The sequence below is a fragment of the Xenopus tropicalis genome, chromosome 8, assembly GCF_000004195.4.
Source record: "Xenopus tropicalis strain Nigerian chromosome 8, UCB_Xtro_10.0, whole genome shotgun sequence".
In the NCBI taxonomy this organism is placed as follows: Eukaryota; Metazoa; Chordata; class Amphibia; order Anura; family Pipidae; genus Xenopus; species Xenopus tropicalis.
Genome location: NC_030684.2, coordinates 70,066,008 through 70,081,511, shown reverse-complemented (window position 1 = coordinate 70,081,511; position 15,504 = coordinate 70,066,008). Strand labels below are relative to the sequence as shown.

General features: G+C 36.7%; 1 protein-coding gene across 8 annotated transcripts in view; it reads left to right on the top strand.

The window, feature by feature from the left end:
- Nucleotides 1–15,504, top strand: part of atp11c (ATPase, class VI, type 11C) — a 79,776-nt gene that overhangs the window by 35,622 nt on the left and 28,650 nt on the right. For all 8 annotated transcript variants that reach the window (XM_012969232.3, XM_031891896.1, XM_002932596.5 and 5 more), the window contains exons 4-10: nt 802–891; nt 4,847–4,927; nt 6,355–6,462; nt 8,599–8,727; nt 9,718–9,821; nt 13,094–13,141; nt 14,187–14,251. In XM_012969232.3, the coding sequence (XP_012824686.2) occupies nt 802–891; nt 4,847–4,927; nt 6,355–6,462; nt 8,599–8,727; nt 9,718–9,821; nt 13,094–13,141; nt 14,187–14,251 (625 nt within the window). The remainder of the gene's footprint in view (nt 1–801; nt 892–4,846; nt 4,928–6,354; nt 6,463–8,598; nt 8,728–9,717; nt 9,822–13,093; nt 13,142–14,186; nt 14,252–15,504) is intronic.

Here is a 15,504-nt window from a genome sequence, read left to right as displayed (position 1 = left end):
AGGAACAGTAATGCCAAAAAATGAAAGTGTATGAAAGTAATTAGAATATGACGTATTGCTGCCCTGCACTGGTACAACTGGGGTGTTTTCCCCAGAAACTTATATAAACAAAGTTGCTTTGTAGCAATGGGGGCAGTCATTCAAAGGAGAAAAGGCACAGACACATAGCAGATAACAGATAAAACACTATTGTATTCTAGAGAGGTTAACTGTTATCTGCTATGTAACCTGTGCCTTTTCTCCATGTTTCCAGCTTGAATGGCTGTCCCCATGGCCACACACCAGTTTATTTATATAAACTATATTAGCGTTAGGGCTCTGGCACACGGGGAGATTAGTCGCCCGCGACAAAACTCCCTGTTCGCGGGCGACTAATCTCCCCGAGTTGCCATGACCCGCCATCCCACCGGCGAACATGTAAGTCGCCGGCGGGATGGCACACGAGGCGGCGCGATTTCCCGAAATCGCCGAAAAAGACTCGCGACATAAAGCAAATAATTATACATTTTCCTTGATATTTCAGTTGGACAAATAAAATTTGAGAAAAGAATTATAAGTTTGCTTGATTTTCATTTAAAAGCAGGATCTCACTTAATTATTTAGGGCAGGGACTGTATACAAATGGAACTTTCTCCCATGAAACATTATTCTATAACAGTAAAATATAACAAAATATTTAGGTATACCGTAATTATAGAATATATATTTTACTGTTGCTTGATTTATTATGCTTTCAAGATTTCATTTTTTTTTTTAAATCAAAATTTAAGCATTAACAACTTTTTTTTTTTTCCTTAACAGTATACCATATGGAACTTTATCCCCAAAAACCTGTTTGAGCAGTTTAGAAGAATTGCAAATTTTTATTTCCTCATCATCTTTCTGATTCAGGTAAATTCACATTTTACTTTGTTCAGCACTCCCAGTTGAGGTTTCTCCAGCAGCCAAAGGCAACCAGTCAAACAGCATCTCTTGTTCATGAGTGGTCAGGCAAGGTCACATGTGGTGGATTATGAGCCTGCGGATAAGCACAGGCTGACAACCCAGTTGACAATCCACCCGTACACTTAAAAATTCTTCTAGTTGTGCTTTCACCCGAATACACTGAATCCGCCCAGGAACAGGCACACGCAGTGACAGTGTTTGAACTCCCTCTTCTTTCCGTAGTGGGTCATGTACAGTTTTTCTGGAAAGCAGAGGGAATTTGTGTCCCAGAATCCATAACTATACAATGGAACAAGGTGGGGGAGGTGTTTGATCAATCTGTAAGACTGTAGGGGGTAGGTCCTCGAAACATGGGCAGACTATCGTGGTTTCCATTCAATCTGTAAAATCAGATATATCTGTGTAAAAAAAAAATAGAAGGAAGGCAATCTTTTTAGAATTATGTTCCACTAAGGAGGAAGACACAAGGAGCTACTTAGTAGCAGCAACTTGCCACGGCTATTAAACAACAGAAAATACCCTGCCATATACAATACTGAGAATTACCTTTGCTAAAACACACTTAGAGACAATTATTAGTACATTATCAGCATTGTTAATTTTTGTAGCCATGACAAGTAGCTGCTACTTGTAGTTCTGTGTGTCTTTACCCTAAAGTTGATTAAATTAATGTTGAAATTTTGCCAAAAAACAATTCTAATGGGCTAAAGGTTGTGCAGAGCTGCTTTAAATTTGTAGCATTCTTGTGTGCTAAAAAATTAATTTTTTCTCCGCAAAGTGCAACTAGGTTTAACCCACAGGTAGTACAGGTATGGGGTCCCTTATCCGGAAACCCATTATCCAGAAAGTTCCGAATTACAGAAAGGCCATCTCCTATAGACACCATTATAAGCAAATAATTCTAATTTTTAAAAATGATTTCCTTTTTCTCTCTAATAATAAAACAGTACCTTGTACTTGATCTCAACTAAGATATAATTAATCCTTACTGGAGGAAAACAAGTCTATTGAGTTTATTCAATATTTAAACTATTTTTAGTAGACTTAAGTTATGGAGATCCAAATTACAGAAAGATCCCTTATCCAGAAAAGCCCAGGTCCTGAGCATTCTGCATAACAGGTCCCATACCTGTAGTAATGAAACTTTTTCAACTAGGTTACACACATATAAGTTACTGTATACTGAGTACAGAAACAGGTCTAAACCTGTTTCTGTACTCAGTATACAGTAACTTATATGTGTTTTAATTTAATTTCCTTCCATTAAGTCACATGTATTGTAAATGTCCATTGATTTAGTAACAAATAAATGATCAGTGCTGTTAGGGTAAGTAATTAGTGAATTGAAGTCAATCCTTGTAAAGTCAAGCTAATCAGGTTCTGAAAAGTCCTTGGCAAATAGCAGCAGGCATATCTCTGTCTATGTTTTTAAAGGAGAAGGAAAGAGTTAATTTCAAGCTGCAGGCATACCTTCAGTTGTCTCAGTAGTGCCCTTAAGTCTCCCCATATTTCAATTGTTCAGAAGATCAGAACCCAAACAGGAAGAAAATACGCTGAGCTGGGTAAAGAGGATTCCCATAATGCTTCACTCCTGCACTGACACTAAGACCGGCTTTTTAGGTGGGGCATGCGCATCTGTATCTTCTTTGAGCACGCACAAGCAGGAGCGCGCCCCTTCCCACGGACCCTCTGCACAGTACTGCACGTTGCGCTCGCATCTAGGGGGATGAAGGAGATTCGCGCAGGCGCATTAGGTTAATCGGCGCCATGTTGGACTAATTTAAATATCCAACATGGCGCCCGCAATAGGAGATATATATTGTTCAGTTTAATCAGACAGTGCAGGGAATATACAGCATATAAAGGTAAAAAAATATAGCGATCAGCTACAGGGACATTAGGACTTTGCATTAATGTAGTCGAGATTTTAACCCTTTCCTTCTCATTTAAGCAGAAGTGGCTTAAAGTAATGCCATTGTATTCACATTTTAAGTTTTTTGATGAATGTTGCCCTGAGCTCTGTAAGCCTTATTGCCCCACCTAGAATACACCCACTCCAGGAATGTACACACACACACAGACCCAGAAGGAATTTAATGCAGCTGAAATGCTCAAACTAATTACACCAGTAAAATGCATTTAGTTCCTAGTCAAAATGATATCTCTCTACTGTGTTCTGTATTCTAGCTTCACTTTTCCCTCTGTCTTGCACAAACGCTACACTTCCCTTGTTTTTCTGTATCATTGTTTTGACTGACACCCAATTTGTCTTCCCAGTTTCTGTTTCTAGTTATTACTTCCTCTCTCAAATAAACTTTTGTGTCCTTCAAACATATCTCTGTCTTTACACCCTGCTGCACCTTCAGGTTCGTAAAGTGCAGGGTGTCTATTTTGGGACAGATTCAAAAAGACTGAAAGGTTGGGGCACAGCAGACACATGGGCTGGTACAGTGTGTGTTTTAAGTAGCCACAAAATGTGGTGTTAGAATGTCCCAAACAGACCTCCATAGGCTACCATTAAAACTGGAGAGCGCTTTTGGCAGGTGGCAGTTGCTTGAAAAAAATGTATTGGAGGCCTTTAATGACACCTGTCTCCTGACACAAGAGCTGATTATAAATGTATTCTTTGATAAAGCCAAGCGAAAATCCCTTTGTTTATGATAATGTGGTTTCCAGAAGGCCATGGTTTCATAGGAATTATAGTATGAAGGTTTAGAATCAGAGGAATCGTCTGAATAAGCACAAATATACTGATTGATATATGTGCTAAGTGCCCTATGCCAATATTATACTTAACATATATTGTATATTTCTATAAATAAATGTTTACACAACTAATAAAGTATTTCCCCTTTAATGCTTTTAAGTATTTATTCTTGTAGATCAATAGGGTAAGTGAATTTCCAGGCAGTATAGAGAAGATATAAACCACTTAGCCAGGAAGTCACTTAGCTCATTGTATGGCTCCCCAGTGACTGTCCCCCTCCCAGCAACTTAAAACTACCTATACATGCATAATGCTTGTTCTATAAAGCTTCCATCACAGTCTGGCTCTTCTGTTTCCTTGATGTGGCAGATTGCTGAATTGAGAAAATTAGGTCGGCAATACTCCAGTTTCCATATGTAAGAGAATGGGGAGTTGTGGCTGATTTTGGTGCCAGTCCATTCTATTCTAAAACCAGCTGAATTATAGATTTAAAGGCATTCTGTCATGATTTTTATGACATACTAATTTGCTCTATCTGGATTTTTATTATGGAGCGCTGTTTTGATATCTACCACAGATGTCAGGGAGTTGCTATCTTGCTACCTTCCCCATTGTTCTGCTGGGGGGAAAAGGGTGGGGAGTGATATCACTCCAACTTACAGCACAGCAGTAAAGTGTGTCTGAAGTTTATCAGAGCACAGGTCACATGGCTGTGGCACCCAGGAAATGAAGAATATGGCTAGCCCCATGTAAAATTTCAAAATTCAATATAAAAACAATCTGTTTGCACATTAAAAAACTGATTTCAATGCAGGATTTTGCTGGAGAAGCTCTATTAACTGAAAAAACATGTTTTCCCATGACAGTTTTCCTTAAAGCCTGTGTGTGACTTGGTTTTGCCATTCTGTCATTTTGGTTAAGAGGGGTTTTAAAATAATAAACTCATAATATGTGTTTTAAAACTTTTAATTTAGCCCCTTTTTTAATTTAGCCACTTTGGTCTGTAACATTTTTTTTGTTCTTAAGCAAAATCAGGACATATCATTTCTTATAGAAACGAAATCCCAGCCTGTTTGCTTATTTGTACCACTGCCAGTGCTCCTTATTGTATTCGCTTATTCTTGTTCTCTGTAAAACTGAAAACAAAGCCGCCTGTCTTCATTGTCAGTGACGTTACTGTGTTTTCTCCAACAGGCAATTGTTGACACACCAACAAGCCCAGTAACCAGTGGCCTTCCTCTGTTTTTTGTTATTACCGTCACAGCTATTAAACAGGTACATTTGTATATTTGTATGGTCCTGGCCTTTTAGAGGCGTAATGCTTTACCGTCATGTTGACTGTTTCCTGCAGTATCAGCAATTTCAGTGGTGCTTGAAAATTTGTGGAATTTTGAATATTTATCCTAAGTATGACCTAAAAAATAATCTGTCCTACAACTTTATAATGTGAACTCAGTTAAAACAAATTAAAAGAATAACTCGTTTGTTATTTATTGAGGATAATTATCCAGAGTAACATTGCTTTCAGTAAATGTTGATCAGTCCTGCACATTGGCTTGGAAGAATTTCAACCTTTTCCTCCTTACAGAACAGCTTCAAGTTGATTGGGGTTGGGCATCCTTGCACTAACTGCCTTTTATTCAGCATGAGTTCAGTGAATAGGGCTTCTGTTAAACATACTTTTTGCCTGTTGTTTTAATAAAGAAAAACATTTTTTTTTTTTTTTTTAGCTAAATGGGGAAATAAGAGCTACTTTGTAATTGGTCCTTGAAAGGCAGATAATTAGATTACCAGTATATAAACCCCACCTTCCCCCTTTGTTGTTACTGCTATATTAGCAGGAGTCCATTAACCACTGTGCACCGGTAATCTAATTATCCACCTTGCAAGGACCAAATATGTAGAAACTTCAATGTCCCTGTTTGCCATGTTGCCATTTGCCCTGTTTTAAACAAATTACATAGGAACAGTACTAAACTTTGCCGTGTGTTTATATGTCTGATGTTAATACTTGTTAAAGTTAATTTTAAGGTAAACTACCCATTTAAGTATGCTGTAGGAAAGTATAAGACAAACTACAATTAGTACTTAATTTTTTTAGGTATTTCATTTTTTACAGCACTCCACTTTGGAATTTTAATTAACTGGTTGCTAGGTTCCCACGTTCCCATTTAGTAGTCATTTGAAAGTTAGAAATGAGGATGAACAGGGGCAGACCCCTATAAAAGATTAAACAATATCAAGAAACAATTATACAGGGCATACATTTTTTTGCTGGGGCCCATGACCCTAACAACCAGATGGATAATTGAAATTGCATTCTGTAAAGGGACAAAATATGAGGGAAAATAATTGAAAAACAGTAAAGACAAGTTTTAAGTTGCAAAGTATAGGCTAATATCTAACATTCTAAAAGTTGATTCAAATATAAATGTCCCCTTTAAACATGCAATTAAATGGGCAGACAGAAATTGTAATGCTAGAAAGGTTATGTAATAGGATTGCCCTAGAGGTAAGGGAAAATTAGCTGTTTACATTACACATTACTGCATCCCAAAATGGCTGCTTTAAATGCTATGAAAATGTTTGTGTTTTGAATTCCACAAGGTAAAATTGTGATATATTGTTAAAATTTACAAAAAAATGTACAATAGCAATACAAATACAGCTTATGTTTATTGTATGTAATTTGTTTCATACAGGGCTATGAAGACTGGTTGCGGCATCGAGCAGACCATGAAGTCAATAAAAGCACTGTCTACGTTATTGAAGGTTCCAAATGTGTCAAAAAGGAGAGTGAAAAAATTAAGGTGAACTAATAATAGTATACATTGCCACACAAGAATGTGTCTAAAGAGAAACTGCAGACTTGTCCTTCAAATCCGTTTCAAATATCCTTACTGAAATGTTTGTATTTGATTTGTAATGGAAGGAATTCTTGTTATACCATATGGCTGTAGAGTATTGTAATTTATGAGCAATTTTCTTTTTGGAATGCTTTAACCATAAGGTTGAATGTTACAAGCCACAGAAGGATATGGGGCTGCCTATACTGTATCAGTACTAATCAAAGTATGAGCCAGGACACCAAAAGTTACTTTATGAGCTATACTTTTCCTTTTGGAATACTTTAACCATATATTATTTAAAGCTATGCTACACTCAACTTTGGTATTTACCAACTTGCTGTGCAATTGAAAAAGTCTAAAAACCCTCAGACCCTAATTTACATGCCATACTAGAAAAAAATTGGGTGCAGAAGGAACAAGAACAAACTTACAGCCATGGACAGAAATTGTTCCTTATCCAAGCTTAAAGGATGTTTGTTTTTTAAAGGACATGCAAACCCTACACACAAAAAATGTAATCAGTGAACAGCCTCTTTGAAATCTTTCAATACCTGCCACAATGGTGGTCCAGAGGTTAATAGTAAGGCTGCAACATCTCCTTAATCACTTAGTTTTCCTTCTCCTCCTGTAACCCACTCGTCCCCCCCCCCACTCTGCAATTTGCTTTGATTTCTGGCTTGTGGGCATGCTCAGTTGTTCTAAGCTCAGATTACTAAACATGCCCTCCAGTCTAGCAGCCAGTAAAGAGATGGCATTGCTGGTTCCCATAGAAACTCCGCTCTAGCTGTCTGCTTCAATTTTTTTCTCCTAACCTTTACTCCTGAGATCAACTTAAACAAAGCAGAACTTTTATCAGACAGTTCTGCCTGTGTGAGCCTGTATTCTTGATGAAATGTATGCTGAATAAGGGTCTGTGTGTGTGTATGCTGTTTGCAGATTTAAATGTACCTGATTATGTATCAGAAGAAAAATGGCCATTGGGTGAAAGCTGCTATTTGTTTAAGGAAAATGTGATGGTGCTAGCAAAAGGAGGGGATATATGCAGTACAAATAATGCCATCTGGGTGGGGGAGACATGCCCAACTGATATACATGTAGGCAAATGTAGGCTTTACATGTCCTTTAAGCTATAGCTTTAATTTGATTTTAGTAAAAGAAGTGACTCAGTGCTTAATCATTGGTTTCTGACTTTGGAAGGTCTTGTGTTTTTGATCTTCCATACCTTATACATTAAAATCTAAAGCTGTACACGGCAACCAACTAAGTACCTGAACCATGTTGTGCACACAATTAATAATAGCCAATTAGTAAATAAATCAAAAATAGTATTTGTGAAATCTGGAAATGCACAACGGACAGTTTGGTCTCTGATGCTTTTTGTGTCAGTGGTGGACAAAACGCCCCTAGTGCCATTAGCCTTAGTGCATATAAAAACTATAACCTTAACATATCCATACAACATTTTAACATTTAGGGGCAGATTTACTAAAACTCTATAATTTCTTTTAATTTCAAAATAGGACTAAACTAATTTCCTTGAATTTCTGACATTTATTAAAACACATATGATAGAAAAAGTCAATGCGAGAAAAAGTTGTTGCAAAAACTCGACATTTTCAAATTTTCACACCAAAACCTCTATTTTATTGAATTGTCACACAAAAAACGGCGTCAAAAATCTGAAACCTCTAAAGTTTTGAGACAAAAGAAGGCACTTCAAGGAAAGAGAAAGGACCTCTGTCATTGACTTTTACATGATCTCAGCAAGTTTTAGCTGGAGTATTGTGAGGTTTGGAGTTTTAGCAATTTTGACGCATAGTAAATCTCAAAAAAAAAAAAAAAAAAAAAAAATTTGCAACTTTTTTCCCTTAAACTTTTAGTGCTAAAAATCTGAATTGAGAAAAGAAATCCAATGGTTAGTAAATGGGCCTCTTAAAGTCATTCAAACTACACTTCTAATTGGAAATGACCAAGCCATCTGAGCTAATCATGCATTTTGAAAAAAATTCTGTTTGTTTAGACTGAAGGCACTCAGCCTAAATTATATTGCTTTAAGGAATAAATAAATAATTGCTTGGTTTTACCAAATCATTGCAGGTTGGCGACATAGTAGAAGTCAGAGACAATGAGACTTTCCCATGTGATCTAGTCATGTTGTCTACAAGCTGCCGTGATGGGACCTGCACGGTTACAACAGCAAGCCTTGATGGGGAGTCCAACTTTAAGGTATCATTCTTACTCTGTAATAACCAAAGTCCACCTAATAACCGAAGTCCAGCTAACAGCTACAATGTTATATGGAGTAACACCAAAAACATTGACTTTTTATTTAATAATAACTGGAATAAAAAAAAATGGAGGCCCATTTTGGGTTTCAACTAATCACCTTGTAATTTGAAGTGTGTTGTGTATCTTGTACATTGGAAAGCAGTGCTAGGGCTGCCACTAGTATGTTAAAATAGAAAAAACTTTATTGTGTGCAAAGTCATTTATGTGCAATAACCTTTAACAATATAATATAGCACGGCACGCACCAATAATAGTCCATCAGCACCAAAAATGTGGATCCACTCCACCCATCTTAATTCAATAAAAGTCCTCCAAAGAACTTTTATGTGCAATAACCTGCAGCCCTTTTTAATAGGATTAGTATCTGTGATCAACCTTAGATATAATCCGAGATCAGGCAATTTTAAAATTCACCTTGTCTTGGTTTAAATTTCCCCTGCTTCATCTCCCCTAGAGGATAAGGTTATATAATATGAGGCTTTCTGATCAGTTCCACTGTATGGATTAGTTACCATAATTCATAATGATTACTATTTTAACAGCATTATTCTTTTAATCCTTGAATAGATAATGAGGTGACTAGTTCACTACATGTTTCTAAGCCTCTGATTTGAATCTGAATAATGATGATAAGTTCAAAATAAAACTTAACATCCAGGCCAAATTGGAGCTTCAGACTATTCTATAAATAGAACATAAATCCAGCAGCAGGGTTAGAATTTAATGGTGTTTTCCATCTTTGACAGTTCTGTGCTAAATGCAAGCGATAGAATCTAAAATTAGATCTAAGTCATCAAGGGATTTCTTATCTTGCAGTTAATCCCTGCTGGCATGAGCCAAAATGTATTTGATATCCCCATACAGTCACCAGCTGACTGAATAGTGTAAAATGAAATGACTCACTGTGTGTTTTCTGGTCTTACTTAGACCTATCATGCTGTGCCAGAAACGGCTATCTTGGCCACTTATGAAGATCTCAATGCTTTTTCAGCCACCATTGAATGTGAACAGCCTCAGCCTGACCTATACAAGTAAGTCGATGGGTACAGCAGTAATTCTGTAAGGACGATTGAGAAAACTTTGTTTATCTATCAATTAATATGTGACTTAACAGCCATCTATTTGCATCTGTTGTGCATGTTAATAATAGTATGGCTTACTTTATTACTTAGTTTTATAATAAATACCATCTGTACATGTGTCCATTTGCAGTACCCTTACCTCACCCTTCAAAATAAAGCTTCCATTTCACTTTAATTATCATGGCAAATGCCTGGGTGGCAGTAAAAAACATTAGCATATGCTGAACAAAGTGCTACACTAACAGGGCTTCAAAAAATATCTAAAGGAATACTGTCATGGGAAAACATGTTTTTTTCAAAACGTATCAGTTAATAGAGCTTCCTCAGAAGTATCCTGAATTGAAATTCATATTTCAAAAACACAAACAGATTTTTTTATATCTAATTTTGAAATTTCACATGGAGCTAGTCATATTCTTTATTTCCCAGGGTGCCACAGTCATGTCACTTGTGCTCTGATAAACTTCAGTCATACTTTACTGCTAAGCTGCAAGTTGAAATGATATCCCCCCCCCCCATCAGCAGAACAATGAAAGAGCGATAGCAGCTCCCAGTAGATATCAGAATAGTGCTTAATAGTAAAGGTGGCCGTACATTGAAGATCCACTCGTTTGGCGAGATGGCCAAGCGAGGGGATCTTTTCCAGATATGCCCACCTATGGGTGGGCAATATCGGCTAATTCAGTCATTTGGACCTAGCACCAAGCAATCGAATTAAAACTGCAGGTATAGGCCCCATCTGTTGGGGGACCGCATCAACAAGCCAACATAGTTTCCGATCCGAGAGAGAAATGAAACCCGCCTAATCAAGATCTGGAGAAGAATTTTAGGCCGGATGTTGATCTGGAAGGCCTGTCGTTCATATCCATACAGCAGCTAAAATCAGCCCTTGTATGGCCACCTTTGAAATCCAAGTCTGGCTTGTGACTCCTTCAGTTACATGGGAGTAGGAGAAACAATAGGTTATCTGAAAGCAGCTCTAATGTGTAGTGCTGGCTCCTTCTGAAAGCTCAGACTGAGATGCACTGAGATGGCTGCCTACACACCAATATTACAACAAAAAAATATATTTGGTGGTTCAAGAATAACATTTTTAATGGTAGAGTGAATTATTTGCTATGTAAACAATGTAATTTAGAAATAAAAGACAGTATTCATTTAAGTAAGCCCAATGTTTTTGTCTATTTGTTCTTGTTATCAGCAGAACAGCCACACAGTGATTTGAATAGAACTCATTTAAAGAAAGTAACTACAAATAGTTTGCAGTGCCCCCATGGCATGTGTTTGCTGGCAGTTACACAAGTGAATTTAGCCATGCTTGCTGCTGGATACTGCAGCCAACACGGATATTATTTTACTCAGTGTACACTGCTGCCTTTTTTGAGACCTGCACAAGCTAATAGATAAAAGATAGAAGCAGAGCAGTACTTCTGTATTTGTCTGTTACAGTGGGCTATTCAGAAGTGTTCTACATCTTTGCATGCCAGATAAGGATATGTTCTTTCGCTCTAGCTAGTGTGTAACCAGTTCCAGTTTCATCAGACTTGACCATGCTTAATGACTAAAGGTGCCAATTTGGACCTTCCAGAGAACCTACTGGCCTATGTATTGTGCCTGCCCAAACAATATCTGTCCAAAAGTGGGGCCTCTGTTGGCCTCAGTGTATGGCCTAAAAGTTGGTGGGGGGGCCCAGCCAGGTAGGCAAATGCACATTCTGCAGCAAACACAAAAACTTGAATTACTTATGAGTATATAGAAACGTATGTTACTGACAGAGCTGCATGACAGGGTCAGACAGAACAATTAGAGTTTGATTAAAAAACTTAAGTAAATTTTACTGATCACCAATGAACTGACTGATCTGTTAGCATATTGATTTGTTATTTTAACTATTTATATGCACTACTTATTATAGAGTAATATGAGCTGTTTATATTGGGATTTATGTAATTAAATATTACATTTGCACAACATTTTCAGGAGTGAAATAACTAGTTATTGGGCCCCACAGTAAGATCATTGGGCACCTATACTTTGGGAACAAGACATTTTCCATAAACATATATTACAGCTGCTTATCAGTCGCACAGTTGTATAAATGTTCAGACATACATTTTACTAATAAAAACCAGGGAATTGGAAAATCGTTACAATTAAAGTTTTTATGTTCTAGTGTAGTGTCTTGATATAAAAATAAGTAAGGGACATTAAATGAAAATGAAAATAATTGCTGCGACTGAATATTCAGTTTTACATAAATGGCTAGGTCCAGGTATGTGGAGCAAAAATAAACCCTACCAAAGTGGCAAGTAAGCTATGGATAAGAATCCCTTTACTGAAGATTCCACAGATTCAAACTTATTTTGGGATTTTAATGTTCCTTAGATTTCAGGTTGTCAAATAATAAAAAAGGGAATTGAAAAAAAAAATAGTATGAGTAAATATAAAGTATGAGTAAAGTAAAAAAAAAAAAAAATTATGAGCAGCGAATCATACTGTATATTGCCTGCATTGCCTTTATGCCTCAGGCATAGAGGTGGTGCAACTACCTTCACTTTCCATTTAGCACTTCCTATATGTCACTGCATTTCTCCCATTCTCCCTCACTTTTCACATTCTGCACAAGTCCTGTGCATGGGTGTTGTGTCTACCATTCTGGTGCATACACAAGATAAGGAGTGATACAAAATATTTCGTAATAAAAGTACCCACAACATTAAGCCTATCTGCTTGCTGTGATTGTGAATTCCAAGACTGAAGGGAACAACATTTAAATAATATATATACTGTAACTAAAGTTTATTTTGCCCAACATACATGACAGAAAATTATTTGGAATTATTTCTGATGGTGACAGGTCCCCTTTAAAGTCACGTTACTTTAATGGGGTAATTCAGCAAAAATCTCAAACTTTGCATTTGTTCTAGTGTCTCATAGCATCAGATTGCTTTGAAACTATAAACCAGTAAATGCTACCTGCACATGGGTTAGCTATGGGTAACTAGACCGGGTGCTAACTTTGTGACGTTTATTATTTGGTTTGAGATTTTGTTCAGCCGAGCACAAAGTTTTTTTTCAAGTTTTTGCCTATATTTAATCTATAACCAGCAGGATTTTCTATCCATATATACTGTATGTTCACTGAGACTAGTCATCAATCATTTTCCTGTTGTGTTCCCCTTCAGTTTCACATCTGTGATGCCGATCTTTATATTTTGTAGGTTTCATGGAAGAATAGATGTAAACACTAACCAGGATGTGAAAGCAAGGTATAGTATAAAGTTAAATAAAACAACACATGTTCTGCCTCTGGTGTTGCATATAAAGCTTTAGGGAGAAGACACACGGAACTACTTGGTAGCAGCTAATTGTCACTACTACTAAACGCCAGAAAATACACTGCCATAGACAATACTGAGAATTACCTCTGCTAGAACACATGTAGAGACAATCATCAGTAAATGATCAGCATTAGTTATTTCTGTAGCCATGACAAGTAGCTGCTACTAGGGCTGCTACTAGGGTGAAGACAGATGCGGCGATTAGTTTGCACAAATTTTTAAAATACAGTCACAGTGACTAATTGCCACGCTAAGTCGCCGCGACTGGGTTTCTTAAAAAGTTGCTGCAACTATAATCCCCCACATCTGTCTTCGCTTTTATTTAAATTTATTAAGAAACAAACATGGAAAATGTACTTTATTTACAAAGGGCATGCATAGCCTTGTGCAGAATTATATACACACGTCTCTCTCTCTGTATGTATATGAATATATAATTCTTACAAATATACAGCGTGACTTAGGCCTTGTAAAAAAATAAAACATAAAGAATTGTTTATTCTATGCAATGTTTCAGTGTACAGTTTTCCAGAAATATGGAATAATGTACCCTCTGTTGTAAAATAAAAGGTTTTTGTGAGTCACTGGAGTTCCAAAAGCCATGAAGCTAAAGGGCTCCACAACCTATACGGAAATTCCTGTTTAAACCTTATATAACTTTTGTTGAGTGGAAGCATTCAGCCACAAAAATGGTATCTGCAGTTGCATGAAAGCTCAGGCGAGTCCTTATGTGCGTGGTTGAAGCTGTAATGGAATTGTTTTTAGTATTTGCCTGCTAATATCATGGTCTTTATACAAACTGGTAACATCACCAGTGGTGATTAAAGCCAGATTTAGGGCTTTAGTACACCACAAAGTATTCCGTGTTCATTTACTTTGTTTTAGTGCTTAGTACTGTTGTGGCTATGTTTGATATATTAATTTAGGAATTGCCATAATTAATATCTTTATTATATGTTTTCTTGCTGCTTAGGTCATTGGGTCCTGAAAATTTGCTGCTTAAAGGAGCAACTTTAAAAAATACAAAGAAGATCTACGGTACATATTAATGCCCATTTTTCATTATGTATCTGCACAAGCAGTTTCCTTCAAAAAGAAACCAGTTATTCTTGGTTTCTTTTTACATCACACAAAACATTATTTCTGTTATTGTTTAAAATCCTATTACAAGTGCGGCAGTGCTTCCTGGAAGGCTATATTTTTAAAGGGCAGACAGCAGTTGCCAAACAAAGGTGTCAAAAAGCAATTTTTATCAACATGGTAAGATTCGCATTAAAGAAAAGGCTACGTGATGTGTCAGTATTGTTTTCCTGCTCTTCACTAACCTTCAGGAACCCCTGCTGCTTTCAAAATGTATTAACCTAAAAGGCTATTAATTTGATAATAACACTTATGCTTCATAAAACACAATGGGGGAATACACAAAAGTGAAGATAGCCTTTTTTGCAGTAAAAGTGGGTGTAAAACTGGTGTAAAACACTTTCTCCATATTCACAAACAGAAATCCGCTTAAAATCCACTTTTCAGTTCTTGGTGAAAGACAGTTCACAGACACTTTTGTGAATTTGTCTTTTAAATGACATTTATACAGCATTGTGTGTAGGGGCACATTTATGAGTCCGAATTTTGGACATTAAAAAGCAGGATACAAAAAAATCAGATTAAATCCAATATTTTCTGATGTGAGCTTAAAGTACGAGAATTTTGGATCGTGGTCATACGACAATATCATGGTACAATCCGGAAGTTCCAAAATTTTCATATCCGAACGAATGTAAAAAGCATCAAAAACTTTCTGACTTTGAAACTTCTGTGCATGTTTTTGGAAGCCTCCCATAGGACTCAATGGCACTCTGCAGCTCCAACCTGGCCCAAGGAAAGTCACGATACTGAAGCTTGAATGAATTCCGGAACTTTTGTACTTGTAGCGACAAATACGATTTAGTCGCAAAGTACGAAAAAATCGCAGAAAATTCACACAGTTCTAAAGCTTAGAAAAAATACAAATTTTTAGTATTCGGACTCAATTGTACATTGATGAATGTGCCCCGTAGTGTAACCGGCAGATTAATTCTAAGATCTTCTGTTTCTATTTCACACCTCTAGTAGGGGCATCATTACAGGGATCAAGGGGACAAGTTTCTGTCTATAACCCTAGAACAATAGCTGCAAAAAGCCTCATTAACATTTTTCTAAACAAGCAAAACATTTTTATAAATACGTTTTTACCTCATAGTTGCATTATTGTGCTAGTTTTAGCTTAATGAATGAGGCAATAATAAAGTTTTGAC